Consider the following 22753-nt stretch of genomic DNA (forward strand, 5'->3'; position numbering starts at 1 on the left):
GGCTCGTTGGTCTAGGGGTATGATTCTCGCTTTGGGTGCGAGAGGTCCCGGGTTCAAATCCCGGACGAGCCCTTTTTGAAACAGCAATACAAAATAAATAAATGAATAAAATACTGTAATCCCATTCAGATGTTGAAATAACCTTAGATAAACACAGCTTTTTTACAGAACTTTTTTTCCTCTTAAGAATCTACATTTTATATTTTATATTACCATTTTCTTTTAAAATTTGCAAGTTTGGGGATAGTTTGACAGGAAGCGCATTCAGCATTCACCCCACTTATTTGGATAGTTTCCAATCCATTGTAAATCCTTCAAAGGCAGGAATTTTAAAATGCTGTACATTCACCAACTGTTATCAGTGAAGCATCAAAAGGCAAGGCAGTTCTAGCTGTCACATTAAACACAACAGGTAAACGTGTGCAGAGTGCTTTCCTACTGAATCTTAAGTTTAAAATAACTGAAAACTAGAAATTAAAGGTTCCCGTCAGTCATCTTTAAAATATTGAAAAATTCTCCTTTAGCATAGATACTCTTATGCTTAAATAAAAATATATCTTCAAAATTGATGGGTAGAAATCATGGTTTAATTTAAAAGCTGTAATACAACTCACACACACATTTAATATGCATTTTGAATCATTATTCTTAGACTTCCAGCTAAATGTTAGTATTATTAAAGCAATTCGGAAGTAGAAATTTTAATAACTTTCTCTTCAGATAAGTTAGCCTGAGGAAAAAGGCTTTTTCTACCAGAGAGAGAGAAAATGTTTGCTTTTCTTTGTTACATGGGAACACTTAGAAGAGACTGGTAGATCCAGTCACCATGCAAGTGGGAATGACCCACACAATCGTCTTTTCCAGTGCTCCCTGCCCACTTCCTATCAGTAAAGTCAATGGGGAAGCCAGCAGGAAATTGGAAGTTGTTCCTGCTTCTATTGTTCTTTTGCCTACCCGTGGTTATTCTGTTTCTTTGTTTAGGGAAAGAAATATCTTTGAAATGATGAGCCTATGAATCACATGCTATCTAGATACAAATAAAACCAAATACTTTTCAAAGTTTATGCCAGCGTTTCTCAATCTTGATAACTTGAAGATGTATGGACTTCAACTCCCAGCATGCTGGCTGATGAATTCTGGGAGTTGAAGTCTAGACATCTTCAAGTTGCTACCAAAATGCTGTTTCAGGAGAGTAAAGGTAAGACTGGGTCTATGTAACAAAATGAAAATCAATTTAGAGAAAAGTAAAATCCTACACTTAGGCAAGAAAAATCAAAAGTACAAATATAGACTGGGTGATACCAGGCTTAATAGCAGTAATTGTGAGAGGGATCTTGGAGTCTTAGTGGACAACCAATTAAATATGAGCCAGCAGTGTACGGTGGCAGCCAAAAAAGCCAACACAATCCTAAGTTTCATTAATAGAGGGATACAATCAAGATCAAGTGAGGTACTAATACCACTCTATAAAGCCTTAGGAGGACCACACCTAGAGTAATGCATCCAGTTTTGGTCACTACACTATTAAAAAGACGTTGAAACTCTAGAAAGAGTGCAGAGAACAGCAACCAAGATGATTGGGGAACTGGAGGCTAAAACATATGAAGAACTGTTGCAGGAACTGAGCATGGCTAGTCTAGTGAAGAGAAGGACCAGGGGAGACATTATAGCAGTGTTCCAATGTTTGAGGGCTGCCACAGAGAGGAAGGGGTCAAGCTATTTTCCAAAGCACCTGAAGGCCAGACAAGGAATAATGGATGGAAACCGAACAAGGAGATTCAACCTAGAAATAAGGAGAATTTTTCTGAGAACAATCAACCAATGGAACAGAAGTTTCCTTCGGAAGATTTGGGAACTTCAACACTGGAGGCTTTCAAGAAGAGACTAGACTGCCATCTGTCAGAAATGGTGTAGGGTCTGCTTGGGTGAGAGGGTTGGACTAAATGATCTACGAAGTCCCTTCCAACTCTGTGAATCGGTACCTGTAAAGCCTCAACTGTATAAACAAGCAACCATGTGTTTGAATCCCCCCTGAGGCAGAAGTTTCACTTTTGCATTTAGAAAGTTTCTGTCTCTGTCTCTCTCTCTTGAGAGGCTTCCCATAGGGACTGCTCCAATTGTCACTTGACCAACAACTGAGCAATTCAGTTGCAGTTCAGCCCTGCCATTAGTCCGATTGCAGATGCTCAGGGTCAGCTGAGGAGGATGTAGGGCTGCCGAGGGAGTTGATTTGGCACCAAGGCTGCAACCCACAGAGAGCACAGTGCTTAAACTTTTTGCAGGACTTGTCTAGGCCTGCCTGCCTTGGGTCTCCAGACTCCGTGACACAGGTGAAGACACTCATGCACACAAAACTGACTCTCTGCTTGTATCCGTGTCAGGTCTGCTAAACAACTGTCACCTCCATTGATTGAACGAGAAAAGAATCCGAGCCAATTCTGTCCGCCTTTTTCTGCCCTAAACTGGGCTATCTTCCCTATGACTGTTTTCCTTCCCCTTATTAAGTCATGTCTTGAATAAACTACAATTGGGTGGGTCTGCCTTGTGTTTTGCAAATCACCATGTCTCGGGGCAAATAACATCATTGCCCTCACCTCTATGACACATCTTAGGTCCTCTTTCTCTTTGTTTACTTACGGCATATTTACCATATTTAGTTAAGATTTAATGTGTTTGAGAGCTCATCCTTTCAGCACTGAAAATGGAGCTTAAACACATAGTTTATGCCTGTTAAGTAAGATAACAATAAGCAGTATCCCCTTCCCTAAATTGCAACAGCTGGCCACTTGGGGGGGGCATAGCGATGAATACAAAAAGGATGTGATTAAACTGGACAGTTGTAAAACAAATTAATGCAATGAAGATTTCAAATCCCAGGTGGTAGAATTAAGACACGGCTGGCATTACAAAGAGGACAAAAGCTCAAATTGATTTTATCTGGGCTCAGAAGCTTGCTAGTTTGTATTCAGATCAGGAAAGCAGGGCTGTTATAATTACAAAGCAGCTATTACGCCACACTAATGAGTTCTCCAGGGTATCCTGAGAACTGAACTTCTCTGAAAAAGATTGGTCTCTATCAAGGTATTCTGAACGCCATTGCTAAGTTACCAAAAAATTCCCACGGTTCCTCTGGGAGAAAGGAACCATGGCAGCAAAGGTTTTTTTTTGTAATGCCAGCCATGCATAAACAACATTGTGTTAACAAAGTATATGATACAGCGTGCATTGTTTAAATTATAAGACAACTAATAACATAAATATTTTATTCACACTACATTCCACAAGAGGCATTTTATTTTTCTTCACAGATGCACAAGGGATGGGAATAGTTTCAACAAATAAACACAATGCAGAACATTTTAAAGATGAAGGTGGACAGATCCTATCCTGTTGCAGCAATCCTTTGTATCTGCATTAAAAATAAATCTTATGAGTTGCACTGAGTTTGCTCTGAAACCTGGAGCCCTCATAATAGTGTGGGTAACAAAGCCCATAATTCCTTGTCCAAAGCCAGTATGGCTACGAGGGATGTTTGCTTAATCTTATTTCACTGCAAAAAATACCCTGGGTGGAATTTGCACCATGGATGTGGATTCTTGACATACTAAATCCTAAAATGTGATTTATAAATCACAATGATTGAATTCACCCATCATGCTGTTCCAGAGCCAAGCAAATCAATAATCTAGTTCACATCAGGAATACTAAATTGGTCAACAGTTTGAAATTAGGTAACATTTATGGCCAAAGTATTTCCTGAAGACCACTCTGATATTTTGTTCTAGATTACCTCCCCACCAACATGAATTTTCCTAAAGCCGTCTCAGGCAGTGATTGTCATAGCAGGAAGTTCCTTATGGCAGGAAGTTCCCCAAGCTATACATAACTGATTGAAAGGGGAATGGTCAGATTTGTGTACACACACACACACACACACACACACACACACACAGAGAGAGAGAGAGAGAGAGAGATGTTATAATGCTATGCTTGTCAGACTAGGTCTGTATACTCCTATAATATTTAGAATATTCAATGCTTGCCTTTGATAAAGGCAACTATTTTCCTTTCTTTTCTTTTATAATAACAATTTTTTTAGATTATAATGTAGCATACCAAGAAAATACAGAAGTAAATAATACAAAAAATAGGGAAGGAAAAAGGGAAGAGAAAGTGGGGGAGGAGAAAAAGCAAAAAAGGCATGCAAATATTTTCTTTTCAAACAAATAGTGGAAACTTCTTTAACCTATTCCAGTTATGTCTGGCTTCTCTTGGGAATTTAGGGTGGCACCCATGACAATCTCTTCTCATTTTAACCTAACTACACCCCTGCAAGGTAGGCTGACCAAAGCACAGATGAACTCAATGGCAAAGTGATAATTTATACCTTGCATCCAATCCAAATCCTGACCCTGAAGGGCTGAGCTACTAAAAGCCCGGGGCCTGCCATGTGAACCCCAACAATTGTGATTTATACCACAAAGCACCCTTCAGCAATTGTGATTTATACCACAAAGCAGGATTTAGTGTGATGCACAATGCCATTTATTCTGTGCACAAAGACTACTTTAAAAAAAAACAACTATAGCTTGCATTAGTTTTATTTGACTATGTTTCCCTGTGTCACTCCAAACTGATTTTTTAAAATTTTTTATTAGTTGTTTCCATCCCTGCCTGGCAACCTTTTTGTAATGAAGATGTTTACTGCCCATATTTTAAATAAAAAGATACCCAGGTTTGTCAAGCTTTGGGACACAACCGGCAATCACTTGAAAAGTGTTAAAAGCTGCAGCTATTGGCAAATAGTGAAAGTCCTTTCCATGCTCTGGAAAGCTTGATCTGCTCTGTGTGTTTTTGTGTGTGTTTGTGTGTGTTTAAAAGAGAAAATTAGTCAGATTTAAGTTTAATCCATTCTCAGTCAGAGAAAATCACTGATCGTCTTTGTTGTTATTTTCCCTCATCTATTTCCTTTCCATTTATAACAAGTTTGTTCTGCTAATAATAGAATGTCCTTTCTGGGCCTGATTATTAAATCTACAGGTAATTCTTGACTCATTTAATGACTGTTTGAAGTTAGAATAGCTCTGACAAAAGGGACTTATAGCCAATTCTCACACTTATGTCTGTTGACTCATATTTATGACGATTGCAGTGTCCCGGGGGTCATGTGATCCCCCTTTGAGACCTCCTGAAAAGTGAAGTCAATGGGGAAGCCAGATTTACTTAACATCCTTGTTACTAACTTAACAACTGCAGTGATTCATTTAGCTACTGAGGCAAGGAAAGTCATAAAATGGGACAAAATTCGCTTAACAATGTCTCACTTAGCAACATAAATTTTGGTCTCAATTGAAGTCATGAGTGGAGGACTACCTGTGTTCCTTTTCCATGCCTCAGATGTATAAACTAGCAGAGAAGGCAAGAAAATGCAGGAAAAAAAAAATTAGATAAAAATAAACAGACGTGATTGTTTGAGAGTCAAACCCAAATTTTATGAGAGATCTGATTCCCAACTGATTTTTTAAAAAGTTTTCCATAAAGCAAGGAGACGTGACCAGATATTGCTGTTGTGTAAGTTTTAAATTAGGTTGCCAGCTAACTTGACACTGTGCTGTTTCAGCTTGCCATTAAGGATGAATCAAAACAGAGGATTATTCTCTAATACTTTTTAAATTGGGTATATGTTCGTGTTTAAGTGCAACACAAAACCTTTTTCCCCTGTCACAACAGCCCTGTTAGGTAGGCTAACTTGAAAGTGACTGGCTCAGCTTTCCATTGAGATGCTGTTGTTAAAAATGTCCAGAATTAGGGCTCCACACTACACCCCACTGGCCCTCGGAGGCACAGGAGCCGGGCAGGAAAAGTTGGCAACCTGTCCAATATTCAAGCGGCGTTAGAAATTCATCTCTCTGTAACATGATTAAAATTCTTGCTTGCTCCGTCAGTGTGTCATTAACGCTTGCCTGGATGGGCTGTCCCTGGTGACCTGCAAACTGTCATTGTAGTCCAACAACATAACTTTTACACACGCCTCCTCGTTCCTCCTCAAAATATCCCCAACGCGGCAAAGTTTCTTGCTAAACTTTGCAAGTTTTAATGAGGTCTCCAGGTAGACATCGAAGCATCTGTTCAGAGGAGGAGTAATGAGAGGGGAGCTAATATTCCCCGAGGCTGGGAAGATGGCCAAGGAGGATGCTCTTAATTGGAAGGCCAATTATCCTCCCCAATTGCACTCCAGGGGTATCATTAAAACCACCCTGTCTCATTGTGCCTCCGTGAGGAATAGGGTGGGTTGGCAAAGGAGCAGGTGCAATTATGAACTACATGGCTGAGTCCCCGCTGAGTGTACGGTAGTCCTCTAGGATGGGCAAATATCTCAGCAGCAGCAAATGAATTGCGATACAGCTAATATTGGATACAGAAAAGGGACTTTATCTAGATTCAGGGCCATAGTTCGGCCACAATTGGCGTGGTTCACTTGGATGTGGATCTAAGCCTAGTTTTAGCAAATGGAGAACTAGTGGTTTGTTTGTTTATTTGTGTCAGGAGCATTACAATTAAAATAAGGCACACTATAGATATGCTATACACTTATATGTCTATCTATATATGTAGACATTATATAATTATTATTACTCTGTTGTTTTGCATGTATACTGAGTGCTTATGCATTGGAGACAAATTCCTTCTGCGTCCAATCACAGTTGGTCAATAAAGAACCTATTCAATTCAATTCAATCCTGTTCTATTCAATTCTATTCTATTCGCTATTCAATTCCATTCCATTCCCATTCATTATGCTATGCTATTCTATTCCTATTCTCCATTCTGTTCTGTTCTGTTCCTGTTCTATTCTGTTCTGTTCCACTCCATTCAATTCCATTCCCAATTGCTATACTATATATTATGCCATGCTATTCCCATCAGTAGTGGGATTCAATTTTTTTTACTACTGGTTCTGAGGGGATGGTTTGGTGTACATGGCAGGGGAAGGATACTGTACAATTTCCAGTCAGAGGTAGTATTTCCTAGCTCTCCAAATTACTCAAAACATCTGCTACTGATTTTTCCAACACTGGTCAGAACCTGATGAATACCACCTTTGATTTCTATTCTATTCTATTCTATTCTATTCTATTCTATTCTATTCTATTCTATTCTATTCTATTCTATTCTCTATTATATTCTGTTCTGGTCATTTCCTTTCCCTTCCCTTTCATTCTATTCACTATGCTATGCTATGCTATTCCTGTTCCATTCCATTCCATTCTCATTCATTATGCTATGCTATGCTATTCTCATTTTTTTATTCTATTCTGTTCTTTTCTGTTCTTTCTGTTCTGTTCTGTTCTGTGTTCTGTTCCATTTTTATTTCCATTTACTATGCTATGCTATGACTATGTTCTATTCTATTCTATTCTATTCTATTCTATTCTATTCTATTCTATTCTATTCTATTCTATTCTATTCTATTCTACTCTACTCTATTCTATTCTACTCTATTTTATTCTGTTCCATTTTTATTTCCATTTCCTATGCTATTCCCATCTCCTATTCTATTCTATTCCATTCTATTCTATTCTGTTCTGTTCCATTCTGTTCCATACCATTCCATTCCATTCCTTATGCTATACTAAGCTATGCTTTTCCCATTCTCTATTCTGTTCTGTTCTGTTCCATTCCGTTCTATTCCATTCCATTCACTATGCTATGCTATTCCCATCTCTATTCTATTCTATTCTATTCTATTCTATTCTATTCTATTCTATTCTATTCTATTCTATTCTATTCTATGCTATGCTATGCTATGCTATGCTATTCCCATTCTCTATTCTATTCTATTCTATTCTATTCTATTCTATTCTATTCTATTCTATTCTATTCTATTCTATTCTATTCTATTCTCTATTATATTCTGTTCTGGTCATTTCCTTTCCTTTCCTTTCCCTTCCCTTTCATTCTATTCACTATGCTATGCTATGCTATTCCTGTTCCATTCCATTCCATTCTCATTCATTATGCTATGCTATGCTATTCTCATTTTTTATTCTATTCTGTTCTTTTCTGTTCTTTCTGTTCTGTTCTGTTCTGTGTTCTGTTCCATTTTTATTTCCATTTACTATGCTATGCTATGACCATGTTCTATTCTATTCTATTCTATTCTATTCTATTCTATTCTATTCTATTCTATTCTATTCTATTCTATTCTATTCTACTCTATTTTATTCTGTTCCATTTTTATTTCCATTTCCTATGCTATTCCCATCTCCTATTCTATTCCATTCCATTCTATTCTATTCTGTTCTGTTCCGTATCATTCCATTCCTTATGCTATGCTAAGCTATGCTTTTCCCATTCTCTATTCTGTTCTGTTCTGTTCCATTCCGTTCTATTCCATTCCATTCACTATGCTATGCTATTCCCATCTCTATTCTATTCTATTCTATTCTATTCTATTCTATTCTATTCTATTCTATTCTATTCTATGCTATTCATTTCCTTTCCCTTCCCTTCCATTCTATTCACTATGCTATGCTATTCCCATTCCATACCATTCCATTCCCATTCATTATGCTATGCTATGCTACGCTATTCCCATTCTCTATTCTGTTAAGTTATGTTCCATTCTGTTCCGTTCCGTTCTATTCCATTCCATTCGCTATGCTATGCTATTCTCATCTCTATTATATTCTGTTCTGTTCATTTCCTTTCCCTTCCCTTCCATTCTATTCACTATGCTATGCTACGCTATTCCCGTTCCATTCCATTCCATTCCCATTCATTATGCTATGCCATGCTATTCCCATTTTCTATTCTATTCTATTCTGTTCTGTTCTGTGTTATGTTCCATTTTTATTTCCATTTGCTATGCTATGCTATTCCCATATTCTATTCTATTCTATTCTGTTCTGTTCTGTTCTATTCGGTTCCATTTTTATTTCCATTCTCTATTCTCATCTCATGTCATCTCATCTGCTATTCTATTCTATTCTATTCTGTTCTGTTCTGTTCTGTTCTGTTCTGTTCTGTTCTATTCTGTTCCATTTTTATTTCCATTCGCTATTCTCATCTCATATTCTATTCTATTCTATTCTATTCTATTCTATTCTATTCTATTCTATTCTATTCTATTCTATTCTATTCTATTCTATTCTATTCTATTCTATTCTGTTCCATTTTTATTTCCATTCACCATTCTCCTATCCTATCCTATCCTATTCCATTCCATTCCCTATGCTAGGATATGCTATTCCCATTCTCTATTCTATTCTGTTCTGTTCTGTTCCTTTCTATTCTTCCCCATTCTCTTCCCTTCTATTCTATTTCCTATGCTATGCTATTCCCATTCTCTATTCTATTCTTTTCTGTTCCATTCCATTCCATTTTATTTCCATTTCCTATGGTATGCTATGCTATTCCCATTCTCTATTCTGTTCTGTTCCTTTCTATTCTGCTCCCTTCCCTTTCCTTCTGTTCTATTCTCTATGCTATACTATGCTATTCCCATTCTCTATTCCATTTCATTCCATTTCATTCTATTCTATTCTGTTCCTTTCCCTTCCCTTCCCTTCCCTTCTATATAGAGCACTGCACACTAGAACAACTAGACACAAGAACAGTTTTTCCTGAATGTCATCACTCTGCTAAACAAATGATTTCCTCAACACTGTCTAACTATTTACTAACTGAGCATTCCTCCCACCCTTCCTTTCACCCATCTTCTCCCACTTATGACTGTATAACTGTAACTTTGTTGCTTGTATCCTAACGGTTTTTATTTACTGTTTCCTAGTATGATTTGATTGTACCCTATGACTGTTATTAAATGTTGTACCTTATGATTCTTGACTCTTGACAAATGTATCTTTTCTTTTATCTACACTAAGAGCATAGGCACCAAGACAAATTCCTTGTGTGTCCAATCATACTTGGCCAATAAAGAATTCTATTCTATCTATTCTATTCCCTATGCTATGCTGTGCTATGCTATGCTATTCCTGTTCTCTATTCCATTCCTTTCCATTCCATTTGCTATATAATGATATATAACTATGCTATGCTAATCTATGCTAATCTATGCTATGCTATTCCCATCTCTATTTTTTATGTTCTGTTCTGTTCCATTCCTTTCCCTTCCCTTCCCCTCCCTTCCATCCTATTCCCTATGCTATGCTTTCTTATGGTATGTTTTCCTATGCTATGCTATTCCCTTTCTCTATTTATTCTATTCTGTCCTGTCCTGTTTTCTTCATGTTCTATTCAATTCTATTCCATTCCATTCTGTTCCATTCCATTTTATTTTCATTTGCTATGTCAATGCTATGCTATTTCCATTCTCTATCTTATTCCAGTCTATTCTATTCTACTCTGTTCAGTTCAGTTCTGTTCTGTTCCATTTTATTTCCATTTGCTATGCTATGCTATGCTATGCTATGCTATGCTATACTATGCTATTCCCATTCTCCATTCCATCACATTCCCATTCATTATGCTATGCTATTCTCATTCTCTATTCTAATTCTATTCCATTCAATTCCAATCTAGTCTAGTCTGTTCTGTTCTATTTCATCTTATTTCAATTTGCTATGCTATGCTATTCCCATTCTCTATTCTATTCTATTCTATTCTATTCTATTCTATTCTATTCTATTCTATTCTATTCTATTCTATTCTATTCCATTCCATTCCATTCCAGTCTAGTCTATGCTGTTCTATTTCATCTTATTTCAATTTGCTATGCTATGCTATTCCCATTCTCTATTCTATTCTATTCTATTCTATTCTATTCTATTCTATTCTATTCTAATTCTATTCCATTCAATTCCAATCTAGTCTAGTCTGTGCTGTTCTATTTCATCTTATTTCAATTTGCTATGCTATGCTATTCCCATTCTCTATTCTATTCTATTCTATTCTATTCTATTCTATTCTATTCTATTCTATTCTATCCTATCCTATCCTATCCTATCCTATCCTATCCTATCCTATCCTATCCTATCCTATCATATTCCATTCCATTCCATCCCATTCCTTATGCTATGCTAAGCTATGCTATTCCCACTCAGGACACAAAGGGCAGATATAGATATGTGCCATTCTGGATGTCACCATAATCGCAAAGGGAAGAAGCTATCAAATAGCCCCATTTGTTCAGAGTGCCTCTGGATCTTGCTGTACCCTGTGCATTAACTATTCAACGATGCTAGCCAATGAGAGAACACATTCCAAATCCAATATGTTTGAACTATAGTCCTTGACTTACAACCACAATTGAGCCCAAAATTTCCTTTGCTAAGCAATACGATTGTTAAGTGAATTTTGCCCCATTTTAAGACTGTTCTTGCCACCAGTTGTTAAGTGAATCACTGCAGTTGTTAAGTTAGTAACATGGTTGTTAAGTGAATCTGGCTTCCCCATTGACTTTGCTTGTCAGAAGGTTGCAAAAAACTGATCACGTGACCCTGGGACTGTTTATCAATAGTGCCATGAATAGTGTTTTTAATTTGATTGCTGCACAATGTTCAGAGGCACTTCATGTGAGACAGGTGGCTATGTACATTTGCTTAACATAAAAGTCAGGATTCCGGCAGTGGCCTTAATTAAATCATGAACTTCGAGCCACCAAGAGATTTATTAGGAGCTAACATGATGATATGACCTGTGTGTAGCCAATTCTGAGTCATATAATTCACTGTCACTCTTGACCCTGGTTTTCCCACACCCCCTCTGGGTGTATCATAATTCATATTCTCCAACGAAACATGTCTATAGCCAAGAGTCATCAATCATGTTCTCCAATTAGAGATTTGCATGGCAGAAACTCCAGTCGGTTAGTTATAATCTTTGCAAGGTATGAATGGAATGCACTTTCGATTCCAAACTGCTGCACTGCCCTTTCAAACTCCTTCCTCCCACCCCTTTCTGTTGGCAACTATAAAATGGGCATAGAAAATGTTTTATGAGTTGACATTAAATATATGAATACTGTCAACTGTCCAACTACCATGTTTCTCATAAAATAAGGCTGGGTCTTATTTTTTTTTTTTTGAGCCCTGAAAAAACAGCTAGGATGTCATTTCGGGGGTGACTTAATCCCCCCCCTTGCATCCTTGGGTGGGCAGTAATGGCGTGGATGTCAGCCTCAGCGGGGTGCCCACTGCCGATGCTTCCTCTTGGGCGTCCTCTTCCGTTTGGAGCATCGCCGCCGCGTTTGGAGCTGCCGCTGACACGTTTGGAGCATCACCGCCACATTTGGAACTGCCCTCACCACGTTTGGAGCGTCGCCACCACGTTTGGAGTTGCCGCCATGTTTGAAGCTGCCGCTGCCGCGTTCGGAGCATCACTGCCATGTTTAGAGCTGCCGCTGCTGCGTTTGGCGCTCCAAACACAGTGGTGGCAGCTCCAAACATGGCAGTGACAGCTCCAAATGCGGTGGCAGCTCCAAATGCGGCAGCAACACTCCAAATGCCGCGGCGGCAGCTCCAAACGCAGCGCCAACAGCTTCAAATGTGGCGGCAGCTGACCCAGCTTGCAGGCAGCACCATACCCAGGTCTGCAGCAAAGGTACTTGGTGGGAGTAGGGAGCTCTCCATGGTCCACCATGATTAGGAGCAGCTGGTGGCAAGGCATGGCTGCCCGCGGGGCGCTCCTAACGGCAAGGCCCCCCCACCCTTCCTCACCATTTTGCATGTTTTAAAATAGGCCTAAATTTGGGGGGAGGAGCTTAATTTCATTTTATGCCTAAAAAACATTCTGGGCCTTCCTATTGGGCATATTGTTGGGGAAACACGGTAATGAACCCAAAACAAGAAAATGCTATTAGGACCTTTGAATCCCCCAAAGTAAAACTTTATTGAATACACCATTCTGGTACTGAAGAATCAAAACCAGCTCTGGTTTTCCTTGCTTAGTTAAACAATAGCTTTCCTTTCTCCCCATCCCTGGGTGATCACATTGTCCAATTATGGAACATCCTTTTGTTATGGGAACAGTCCACCTCCTGCAAGCACCTGCAATGGTGACCTTGATGGTTGCCAGGTTCTCATGGTCCACGCACACTTTCTCCGCATTCTGTTTTCCCCTTTTAGTGGGGGAACAGCAAGGCTGGCTGGGGAATTCTGGGAGTTGAAGTCCACAAGCCTTAAAGTTGGTGAAGTTGGACACCCTTGATTTAAAACTCCTCCAAAGAGCTGAATCTTCACTTAATGTACCTGAAATATTACTCTCTCTCTCTCTCTCTCTCTCTCACTCACTCCCCCCCCGCTGCAGCATCATCACACTTACTAGGAAGGTCTCTTGTTCCAAAGGAGGGGATCTCCATCCAATCCCATCCGTCTCCTTCCCCATTCCTGGCGCAGACGAATCACAGCTCTTCTTATTGCCTTTGGAGATTCTCAGCCATCCAGGTCGTGGTTGTCCCAAAGGTGTTTTCTTTCAAGAGGCAACTGGACTTTCTGTTTTTTCTTTGAAGGCCTTCTTCAGCTCTCTGAAACTTCTCTTCTCTCTGAAGAAGAGAGAAGAGCTGAAGAAGCTTCTCGGATGAGAAGCGAAACGTCTTCAAAGAAAAACCAGAAAGTCCAGTTGCCTCTTGATAAAAGTACCACTGGGACAGCTCTTCTTATCGCATTCTTGCACGGGAAACAACAGGGAGGCTGGGAATGCCCCGGGGCTATCCTCAGCTAGCACGCATCTCTGCCGGCGCTCACATCGGAAAACATCCCTTGATGCTGCGGAGAGTGAAGCAGTTGCCCACCTGCGTTTTCCAGATGTTTGGATCCGCGTTTCTTTTGCAAGAGAGCCCGGATTGTTCCATTGCTTCCGCGGATTACGTGGCGTTTCTTTGCCTAAACATGCGATTTTTCCACCGAGAAATCTGCCTGCTTTCCTCGTGTCTTTCTGTGGAGCTGGAGACCATCTGCTAGGGGCTTTTTTTGGCCTCTTTTTTGAAAATAGGATCTTGTCCATTCGTGGCGTAAATATATAGATCTGTTTGCACGCTCTTGGTTTGGAATGGCGCGTTCAGACAACTCGATCAAAGTTTTCATTTTCCCAGCTTTTCAACTGCAGCCAAGAAATGCTATTACGGAGAGACAAAATTAAATGCAGTCTTTTCCCCCTAAAAAAAAAAAAAGGAATAGTTCAGACTTTTAAACATGAATAAACTTACCAGAATACTATCCGTTTTTTGCATCCAAAGAAGGCTTGAAAAATGATTTGCACAGCTGGCTCGTTGGTCTAGGGGTATGATTCTCGCTTTGGGTGCGAGAGGTCCCGGGTTCAAATCCCGGACGAGCCCTACTTTTTAAAAATAACTTATTTTTAATATTTAAAATATGTATTAAATGTGGAAAGGGCATTACATTTATTCAGAGAGGAATATAAAGTTTTGTTTTTTGGCTTGTTTATAAGATTATGCTTTCAACCCTATAGAACGGTAAGATATTTTGAATGAAAAGGACTTGCTTTAGGCTAAAGTTAGGAATAACAAATATTTCCATGCAGAAAAGGACCACCAAAACATGCCACAGAGAGATATAATTTGCCTGATTTTCTTTATCTTAGCTTGCATTGCTATTTCATTGTCATCCTTTATTCTTTTCTTTTGATTTTTTTTGGGAAAAGGGCACCTTGAAATATATTTAAGTGAAAACCCTAACTTCCCCAAATACATCTTTAAGTAACAATTAATTAATACCTTTATATTAGGCATGTTCCCTGCTTTGAGTTAGATATTTTAAAAGGCAGGATGATGGTGATGATGAAGAAGAATTCAGGAGCATCATCATTAAAATAAGGCATACGACATGACATATAAAATTTAAAACTTAAAATCCAAAGCGTGGCAAGATGAAGAGGAAAATAAATACTTTAAATCAGTACTGAGAAAATGTGATTTGGTTAGGTGTTTTCTAGGCAGTTGACTGCATATCTATTATCAAGCAAGGCTCCATAGCTCAGAGGGCAGAGCACTGGTCTTGTAAACCAGGGGTCGCGAGTTCAAATCTCGCTGGGGCCTTTGTTATGCTGGGGTCAGCAATATAATACCCTAACCGGTTCTGAAATCTTGTTGGATTTTGGGGGAATTTTGCGATTTAGCAGAAGTCTCCCGGTTAGGAACCTTTCCAAGCGCTTCAATTGGAACCGGTTACAAAAGTGAACCAAAAAAAGTGAAAGAATGGAGGGGCGGGAAAAATGATGATTTTTCTTTTCTTTTCTTTTCTTTTCCTTTCTTTTCTTTTCTTTTCCTTTCTTTTTCCTTCCTTTCCTTTAGAGAAGATGGTGCCAAAGGAATTGAGAATCCCAAAATACCTTTTGGTGTCCTAGTCATTGAGAGAAAACGAGCGAAAGAAGGAAGAAGGACGTTTTGCATCCAGATCCTCACCTACTTTGGCTGCGCGATACCAGCAACTCTTCCTGGCAAGGATCGGAACTATCCCTGCCGGGTCCGGCCGGGGATGCTAGCCCGACGGTGCCAGGGACCGGAGTCACTCCGTATCCTTAAAAGTTTCGCTTTGAGGAAGCCCCAAACCCCAGCTATTTTATTTCAACAACGGGGAGTCATCTAATTTCTTTCTTTCTTTCTTTCTTTCTTTCTTTCTTTCTTTCTTTCTTTCTTTCTTTCTTTCTTTCTTTCTTTCTTTCTTTCTTTCTTTCTCTTTCTCTCTGTCTCCCTCCCTCCCTCTTGTCCTTTCTCCCTCTGTCCCTCCCTTCCCTTCCTTTCTCCATCCCTTCTCCCCTCCACCCCCTTGTCTTATTTTCCTTTCTTCCTTTCTTCCTTCCTCCCTTCCTTCCTCCCTCCCTCATTCCCTCCCTCCTCCTTGTCTTGTTTTCCTTCCTCCATCCCTCCACCCCCTTGTCTTGTTTTCCTTTCTTCCTTCCTCCCTTCCTTCCTCCCTCCCTCCTTCCCTCCCTCCTCCTTGTCTTGTTTTCCTTCCTCCATCCCTCCATCCTCCTAGTCTTGTTTTCCTTCCTCCCTCCTTCCTTCCTCTCTCCTTCCCTCCCTCCTTCCCTCCCTCCTCTTTGTCTTGTTTTCTCTCCTTCCCTCCTTCCTCCCTCCCTCCTTCCTTCCTCCCTCCCTCCTCCTCGTTCTCTTTTCCTTCTGGCTTACCATGTCAATATTTTTCCCCTTTCCCTTCCTTACGTGATTATGGAAGAAGACAAGGAAAATGCAAACTAGAAGGCAGAGATAGTTAAAAGAAATCTTTTTACATCCTGGATTTGGAAGATGTGATCGAGATTGGTTTTTATGCCACTTCCCTTCTCTTTTCTTTGAGGATGGACAAATAAAAAGGATTAAATCTCCACTTTCAAATCACAGTAAATATATATAGTACATTTGCCACTAGGTGGCTCTAAAGCTCAAAAATGTTGCTGAAGAAAACAAAAAACATCTGAGGCTCGTTGGTCTAGGGATATGATTTTTCCCTTAGGGTGCGAGAGGTCCCTGGTTCAAATCCTGGATGAGCCCTCCTTTTTTTAAATATTTTCTTTCAAAGGACAATTTTGTTTGATCTGTGCTACTTCAGAAGGATTCTATCATCTACAGTGCCAGGAATTGTTCACCTGGGAAAAATAATTGATTCAATTGTTAAAACTGCAGGTTGAAAGATTAATACAAGTGTTGAAACTACTAATATTGCTGGGCATTTTTGCATTTGCAAATCAAATTTTATTACAATCAGAGACCAGAATATTACCATTCATGTTTTTTAAAATTGGTACTATTAATGAACAAGAAACCTCTCCAAAGCATTGCAAACAAAATCAACAGTTTTAAACTCAGTTGGTTTTTATTTCCAAGAGAAAAGCAGAGAAATAGATTTTCTTCTTCATAACTATAAGAATGAGGATGATGCAGTGGACACCGATGGGAGAGTTGAAACACCAAAGATAGAGAGAGATTGACATGGATAAAATCTATCTATAGGGTCACTAAGAGTTGAAAATAACTTGATGGCACAGAATCAACCAAACAATCAATCAATTAATCATCAACTAGAAACAGTCCTCGATATAGACCATAATGGAGCCCAAAATTTCTGTTGACATGAGTTTTGCTCCATTTTATGTCCTTTCTTGCAAGAGCTGTTAAATGAATCACTGCAACTATTAAGTTCATAACATGGTTGTTAAATGATCTGGCTTCCCCATTGACTTTGCTTGTCAGAAGGTCGCGAAAGGCAATCCACCGTCATAAATACGAACCAGTTGCCAGGCATCTGAATTTTGATCACGTGACCATGGGGAGGCTGCATTGGTCATAAGTGTGAAAAACGTCACTTTTTTCCCCCAGTGTTACTTTTTTTTCCAAGTCAAGTGACTTTTTTCTAGTCACTTTTTTCAAAGCCTTAGTAACTTGGAACAGTTGCTTAAATGAATGGTTGTAAGTCGAGGCCTACCTGTAGAAGCAAAGAGAGAGAAAAAGCAGACAGCTGAAATGGTTACTTTGGACCCACATTTCTTCACTCCTCCAGCTCCATATAACCTGGAACTTCAGTTTCCAAGTGGACTGGGTAGCCATCTTCACAAGCGATAATAATCCTATTGACAGCGCTGGTTCCAATGTAGTTGCAATCTGGAGCCCAGGAGCCCCTATAAAGTTTGCACATTGTCAAGGGGAAGCTGGAGTTACTCTCCCGGAGGTCTCCCGTGGTTGGTTCTCCTGCCGGGCCACAGACGGCTTGGATCTGAGGGACTTCCATGTGGACAAACGTGTTGAGATGTTTGCAATATTTACTGGTTGCCATGTGCCGACGTTTCATCATGAGATTGCAGTACCGTTGGGCATCCGGGACTTCGGTCCTTGGGTAATCCACGTGCTGTCGCAGGAACTTCTCAAAAGTGGCAGCATTGATCATGGCCAACCAAGCCATCAACAGGAGGAGAATTGTGGTTAGCCCGGGACTTAGGCCCTTGTTGGTCATTCTTGTCTTGGTCTTCCTCAGTAACTTCTCAAGAGAAAGAAAAAAGAAGAAGAGGGAAATCTGGTGGACATAGAAGGAGGAGGTTGGATGTCCAAAGCACAAAAACAAAATGGCTTCCTCAGGAAAGATCAAAGCATATGTCCCTATTTGCACCTAACACGAGACAAATATTTTTCAGGAATAGAACAGAATAGAATTATTTATTGGCCAAGTGTGATTGGACACATAAGGAATTTGTCTTTGGTGCATATGCTCTCAGTGTACATAAGAAAACATAAAATACATTCATCAAGAATCATAAGATGCAACACTTAGTTATTGTCATAGGTTACTAATATGCAATCAAAACATACTGGGAAAACAAATAAAGCAAGACAAGTGTTCTTGTCTACCTTTTCTTTTGAAGTTGTCTCCATCTCTTACTTTGCCTAGGTCTGAATCAGATTTAGGTTGTTCTTAGTTTGACTAGTTTATGTGACAAACCAACAAAATATCTGGCATTCATTTTGGGGGAAGAGGAAAACAAGTACATATATTGCCTGACATAAAAACTTTCGATGAGTTCAGAGCGTTGGGCCTTCTCTGCTTTGGCACCCACCCAGGGGTGGGATATGACAGGGTTAACTACCGGTTTGGATTTACGAGGTTCGGTGATTTATGATGTGCTTCCCTGCACACTGCGAGCCGCACGCCTGTAAATCGTCATCAGTACACCGCGTGCAGAGAAGCAGCCTTTGAAACAGCCCTCTTTTCCTGCTTTTTAAACTGCAGCTGTGCCTCGTTCGGCAGCTGAAGTTGAAAAATCAGGAAATAAAGATCAGGTAAGAGCCCAGGTGGGCTGGTGAGCAAAAACATCAGCAGACATAGAACCGGTTCTATGTCTGCTGCTCTTCGGAGCTACTGGTTCTACAGAGGAGGACAGAAACGGTAGAAACCCATCCCTGCACCCAACTTATGGAACATTCTCTCCCAGATATTAGGTTAGCTCCATCCCTTCTGATGGTCTGGAAGTTCCTCAAGAGCTGATTATGCCATCAGGCCTGGGCGCCCCAGGATCCTTGTTTAGGTGGCTCCACTATTGAGGTGGGTATGCCCATTCCCTCTGCTTCAGATTTGTATATATTTTTAGTTTTAATTTTCTTCATTTTTAATACTGATTTTTCTATTTTTAAATGTCTGTTTTTAGATATATATTCTTTTTCTAATTGACTGGTGTACGCTGTTCCAGAGTCACTTTTTGTGAGATGGGTCACTATACAAATTTGAGAAAGAAGGAAGGAAGGAAGGAAAATGAAATAAGAAAAGAAAAGGAAGAACTATAATTATGGGTAACAATAACAGAGGGATTGAGAGAGATGTGCAGTATTCATATCACCTTAAATTAACTCTTCAAGTCCACACACCATACCATAAACACATGGCTGAATTGATACTTTGCCAAAGTTAGCACTAGTCAAATTTAGTACCTTGTGTAAAGGCATCCCCGATTTCTCATCTTGGATTAAGCATCTGGTAAGAACACAGATGTTTTCTTTATTTATTTCTGACAATAAGTTATTTTTTCCCCATCTGCGCTTATATTTAAATGTTTCAACATTCTGATAGTCTGTCTCTCTTTCATCCCCTCTTTCTCATCTCTGTCTGAATATCTATCTATCTATCTATCTATCTATCTATCTATCTATCTATCTATCTATCCATCATCTATCTATCCATCCATCCATCCATCCATAATCTATCATCTATCTATCATCTATATCTTTCTATCTCTCTCTATCCATCCATCCATCATCTATCAATGTCTATTTATCTATCTATCTGTTCTATCTATCGTCTATCATTCTCTCTCTCATCTATATCTATCTATCTCTCCATCCATCCATCATCTATCCATCCATCATCTCTATCTAACATCTCTCTCTCTCTTTATCATTCTCACTCTCATATATATCTTTCTATCTCTCTCCATCCATCCATCCATCCATCCATCCATCCATCCACCCATCATCTATCTATCATTTGTCTGCCTCTTTGCCTGCCTGCCTGCCTGTCTATCTCACCTATTACCTATCATATCACCTCTCACCTATCTCTATATCCCCATGGTTAAGCAGAGGAAATCCATAGGGGTTTGCCATTATTTGTTTAAAAAGATTGTACCTTTTAAGTTCTTTGGAAAAAAAGATGAACTGGAGAAAGGATGTTAAACCTCTTTTTCTCTAAAAGTTTAGTGCCATCTCGTATTCATCCCTGCTGCCAAAGAATGGTTAACACCACCAATTTACACTTTTAAATAATCCAGACAAATCTCATAACCCACCTTATGTTAAAATGCTCCTGTCTCATCTGACACCGTCTCTGAATATCAGTTAAGGAAGCCAACCGTCCAGATGGAGATCAAGAGGTATTTGTTACCAGCAGGGAAGAAAACAACAGGAAATACCAGAAGTGCTTCCATGCAGTGGTAAAGAGCTTTTAGAAATTGCTAGAGGCTTTCACACATTGCCAAGCGTCTGTGTCAGCATGAGGACTAGAAGCTTTTGTTTGTTAAATGACAGCTAGCGAATTCCATTCTGTTCAGTTGTGGGTGATAGCAGAAAGGAATGACAGAACACCCCCATCTATGTTTCTGCAGTTGTTGCAATCCAAATTCCAGGTTGTTGAAGTTGGAGGGGCATGATTTGCAATTGGGCTGGCATGCTTTTTTTATGGTATGTAAGATACACGGTTATTTTCAAAGACATGTTAGAAATGCTTTATTGTTCATATGGGAGAAAATCAGAGAACAACATTATTTGAAAATTCCAGTCTGGTTATCAACAATGGAAGCACTTATCCATCCAAATGTTTGTAAAATGGGACCTATTGTTAGATATAAGGATATACTGAATGAAAAGGGTGAGCTCAAAACTAAACAAGAGTTGAATGAACAAGGGGTTGATATATGCATTGGTACTCATATACAGTCAAGATATGAAAAAGATCTTAAAGCTGAGTGTTTTTACAAGGAGTTGACAGAATTGAAAAAAATTACTAACAGGAAGACAAGCTGATTAAAAATTTGTATTGTTATTTATTAGGTGTCAAACTAGAAAAAGAACAAGTGAAGGAAACGATAGTGTGGGCAATTTTTTGGGGGGTATGCTATAGAATTAGATAAGTGGCAGAAGCTATGGGAAAGAAACTATAAATTAACATTATCGACAGCATATAAAGAAAATTTGTATAAGATGTTTTATAGATGGCACTTTGCACCAGCAAAATTGGCAAAGATGTTTAAAGACAAATCAGCCAAATGCTGGAAATGCCATCAAACACCTGGATCATACTACCATATGTGGTGGACATGCACAGAACCCAAAAGATACTGGAAAAAAGTACACACATGGTTGGTTTAATGATAAAGCAACATATAGATTTAAAACCTGAAATACTTCTTTTAGGGATGGTACCTGAAAGCTATAGCAAAGAAAATGTATATTTAATTATTTATGTATTAACTGCAGCTAGAATTGTATTTACTCAGAATTGGAAAAGCGAAAAAATTCCAGTAGAGGGAGATGGGACTGAGAAAATATTAGAATGTGCAGAGATGAATAGATTAACATAGGCAATTAAAGAAAAAGAAGAAACTGAATACTGTATGATATGGAATCTATTTTATTAACAATTGGAAAATAAAGAAATAAATTAAAATTGAGTAGATGAAATCTACTCAAGTAGATTTGAGTAGAGAAATAAGATTGTTATAAAGATAAAATATGTAAGTGACAATGATTTATAAAGAAAATTTACTGATATTTTGGCAATTATAATAACAATTATAATTGTTAGCACAAGATATATGTACCCAATTGATACACTATTTAAATGAAAGATGGCCTTGTTGTAAATATAAAATAAAAAAACTTAATGAAAAAGAAGAAGAAAGGAATGACAGATTCCACCCCACCTTCCAATATACATTTCAGCAGTTGCTGCAATTTAAATAGTTGCTGTAAGAAATTGACTTAATAATTATGAGCCAACATTCTCATTTTGAGGATGAGATGACATTTTCATCTATGTTGGCGTTGGATGAGATTCCTCCCTGTGCCATGTTGATTTATCATGGCATCTTAAACATGTTATCAGCAATCAAGCTTTGCTGCTGAATAAGCAACCCAAGGTTATACTATTGTCTTAACATGCAAGTAATTCATAGATGCACTTTATTAAAGGTTGTTTTTGGCAGCGGTTTGCTCTCCAAGCTTGTTTTAATTCAGTTTCTGTGTCAGTCCAGGTTGTTTTTATTATGCATTTATATCAGCCAAGGAAAGAAACAAATAGAATCTGAAACAACACAAACCATACTAAAGTAATTAACACGGCAGGCCAGGATAATAAATTGCAGACTTCCAAAAGATAATGAACCACACACAGTTGGGAGGATGCCAAAACCCAGATAAGCCTCAAAAAAGATAATGCACGCTTTGCTTCCAGCAAGGTGCTGTGTGCAAATGCCCTTCTTATATTCTGTTCTCCCAGCTGCAACCAATGAAACTGATCAGGGCCCTTTTCTCTCATGTAAGCCATGTTGCTCCCTTCATGTTGCTCAGTCTCCCCCTCAGAATCGGACTCCAACAAGGGCATGACAGTGGCGGGCTCTGGCACTTGCATGTGAAGCTTCACTTGCATGTGTAACAGGTGCCCATTATGGTTTCATAAATGGAACACTGGGCTTCCTGTCTCTTACATAATAGGAGAACGATTTAAAAAAAGAGCTGCCCAAAGAATTAAGGATATAGAAGCACAAAATGGTATAGCTATCCTTTGTAAGGTGGGTAACT

The 22753-nt window shown here is 39.0% G+C and overlaps 1 protein-coding gene and 3 non-coding genes across 5 annotated transcripts; 3 read left to right on the plus strand and 1 right to left on the minus strand.

Annotated features, from left to right (window-relative positions):
- On the plus strand, positions 1-72 carry TRNAP-UGG (transfer RNA proline (anticodon UGG)). Its single transcript has one exon. It is a non-coding gene; the product is annotated as a tRNA-Pro (tRNA).
- Positions 73-14224: 14152 nt separating this feature from the next.
- Positions 14225-14296, plus strand: TRNAP-UGG (transfer RNA proline (anticodon UGG)). The gene has a single exon. It is a non-coding gene; the product is annotated as a tRNA-Pro (tRNA).
- A 647-nt stretch (positions 14297-14943) lies between these two features.
- Positions 14944-15016, plus strand: TRNAT-UGU (transfer RNA threonine (anticodon UGU)). The gene has a single exon. It is a non-coding gene; the product is annotated as a tRNA-Thr (tRNA).
- Positions 15017-16561: 1545 nt separating this feature from the next.
- RNASE12 (ribonuclease A family member 12 (inactive)) lies at positions 16562-20436 on the minus strand. 2 transcript variants are annotated; one of them, XM_087947926.1, is made up of 2 exons: positions 20085-20150; positions 16562-17948 (listed from the first exon to the last, which is right to left on the minus strand). In XM_087947926.1, exon 2 carries the CDS (start codon positions 17922-17924, stop codon positions 17463-17465), a length of 462 nt encoding a protein of 153 aa, XP_087804052.1. In that variant the 5' UTR covers positions 17925-17948; positions 20085-20150; the 3' UTR covers positions 16562-17462. The 2 variants fall into 2 exon arrangements, with proteins under 2 accessions (XP_087804052.1, XP_026543203.1); XM_026687418.2 differs by lacking the exon at positions 20085-20150 and adding an exon at positions 20245-20436 and having other exon boundaries at positions 16565-17948.
- Between the last annotated feature and the right edge of the window lie 2317 nt (positions 20437-22753).

The sequence above is a fragment of the Notechis scutatus genome, chromosome Z (assembly GCF_049901735.1).
Source record: "Notechis scutatus isolate UNSWTSFEM ecotype Mainland chromosome Z, rNotScu1.2, whole genome shotgun sequence".
Taxonomy (NCBI): domain Eukaryota; kingdom Metazoa; phylum Chordata; class Lepidosauria; order Squamata; family Elapidae; genus Notechis; species Notechis scutatus.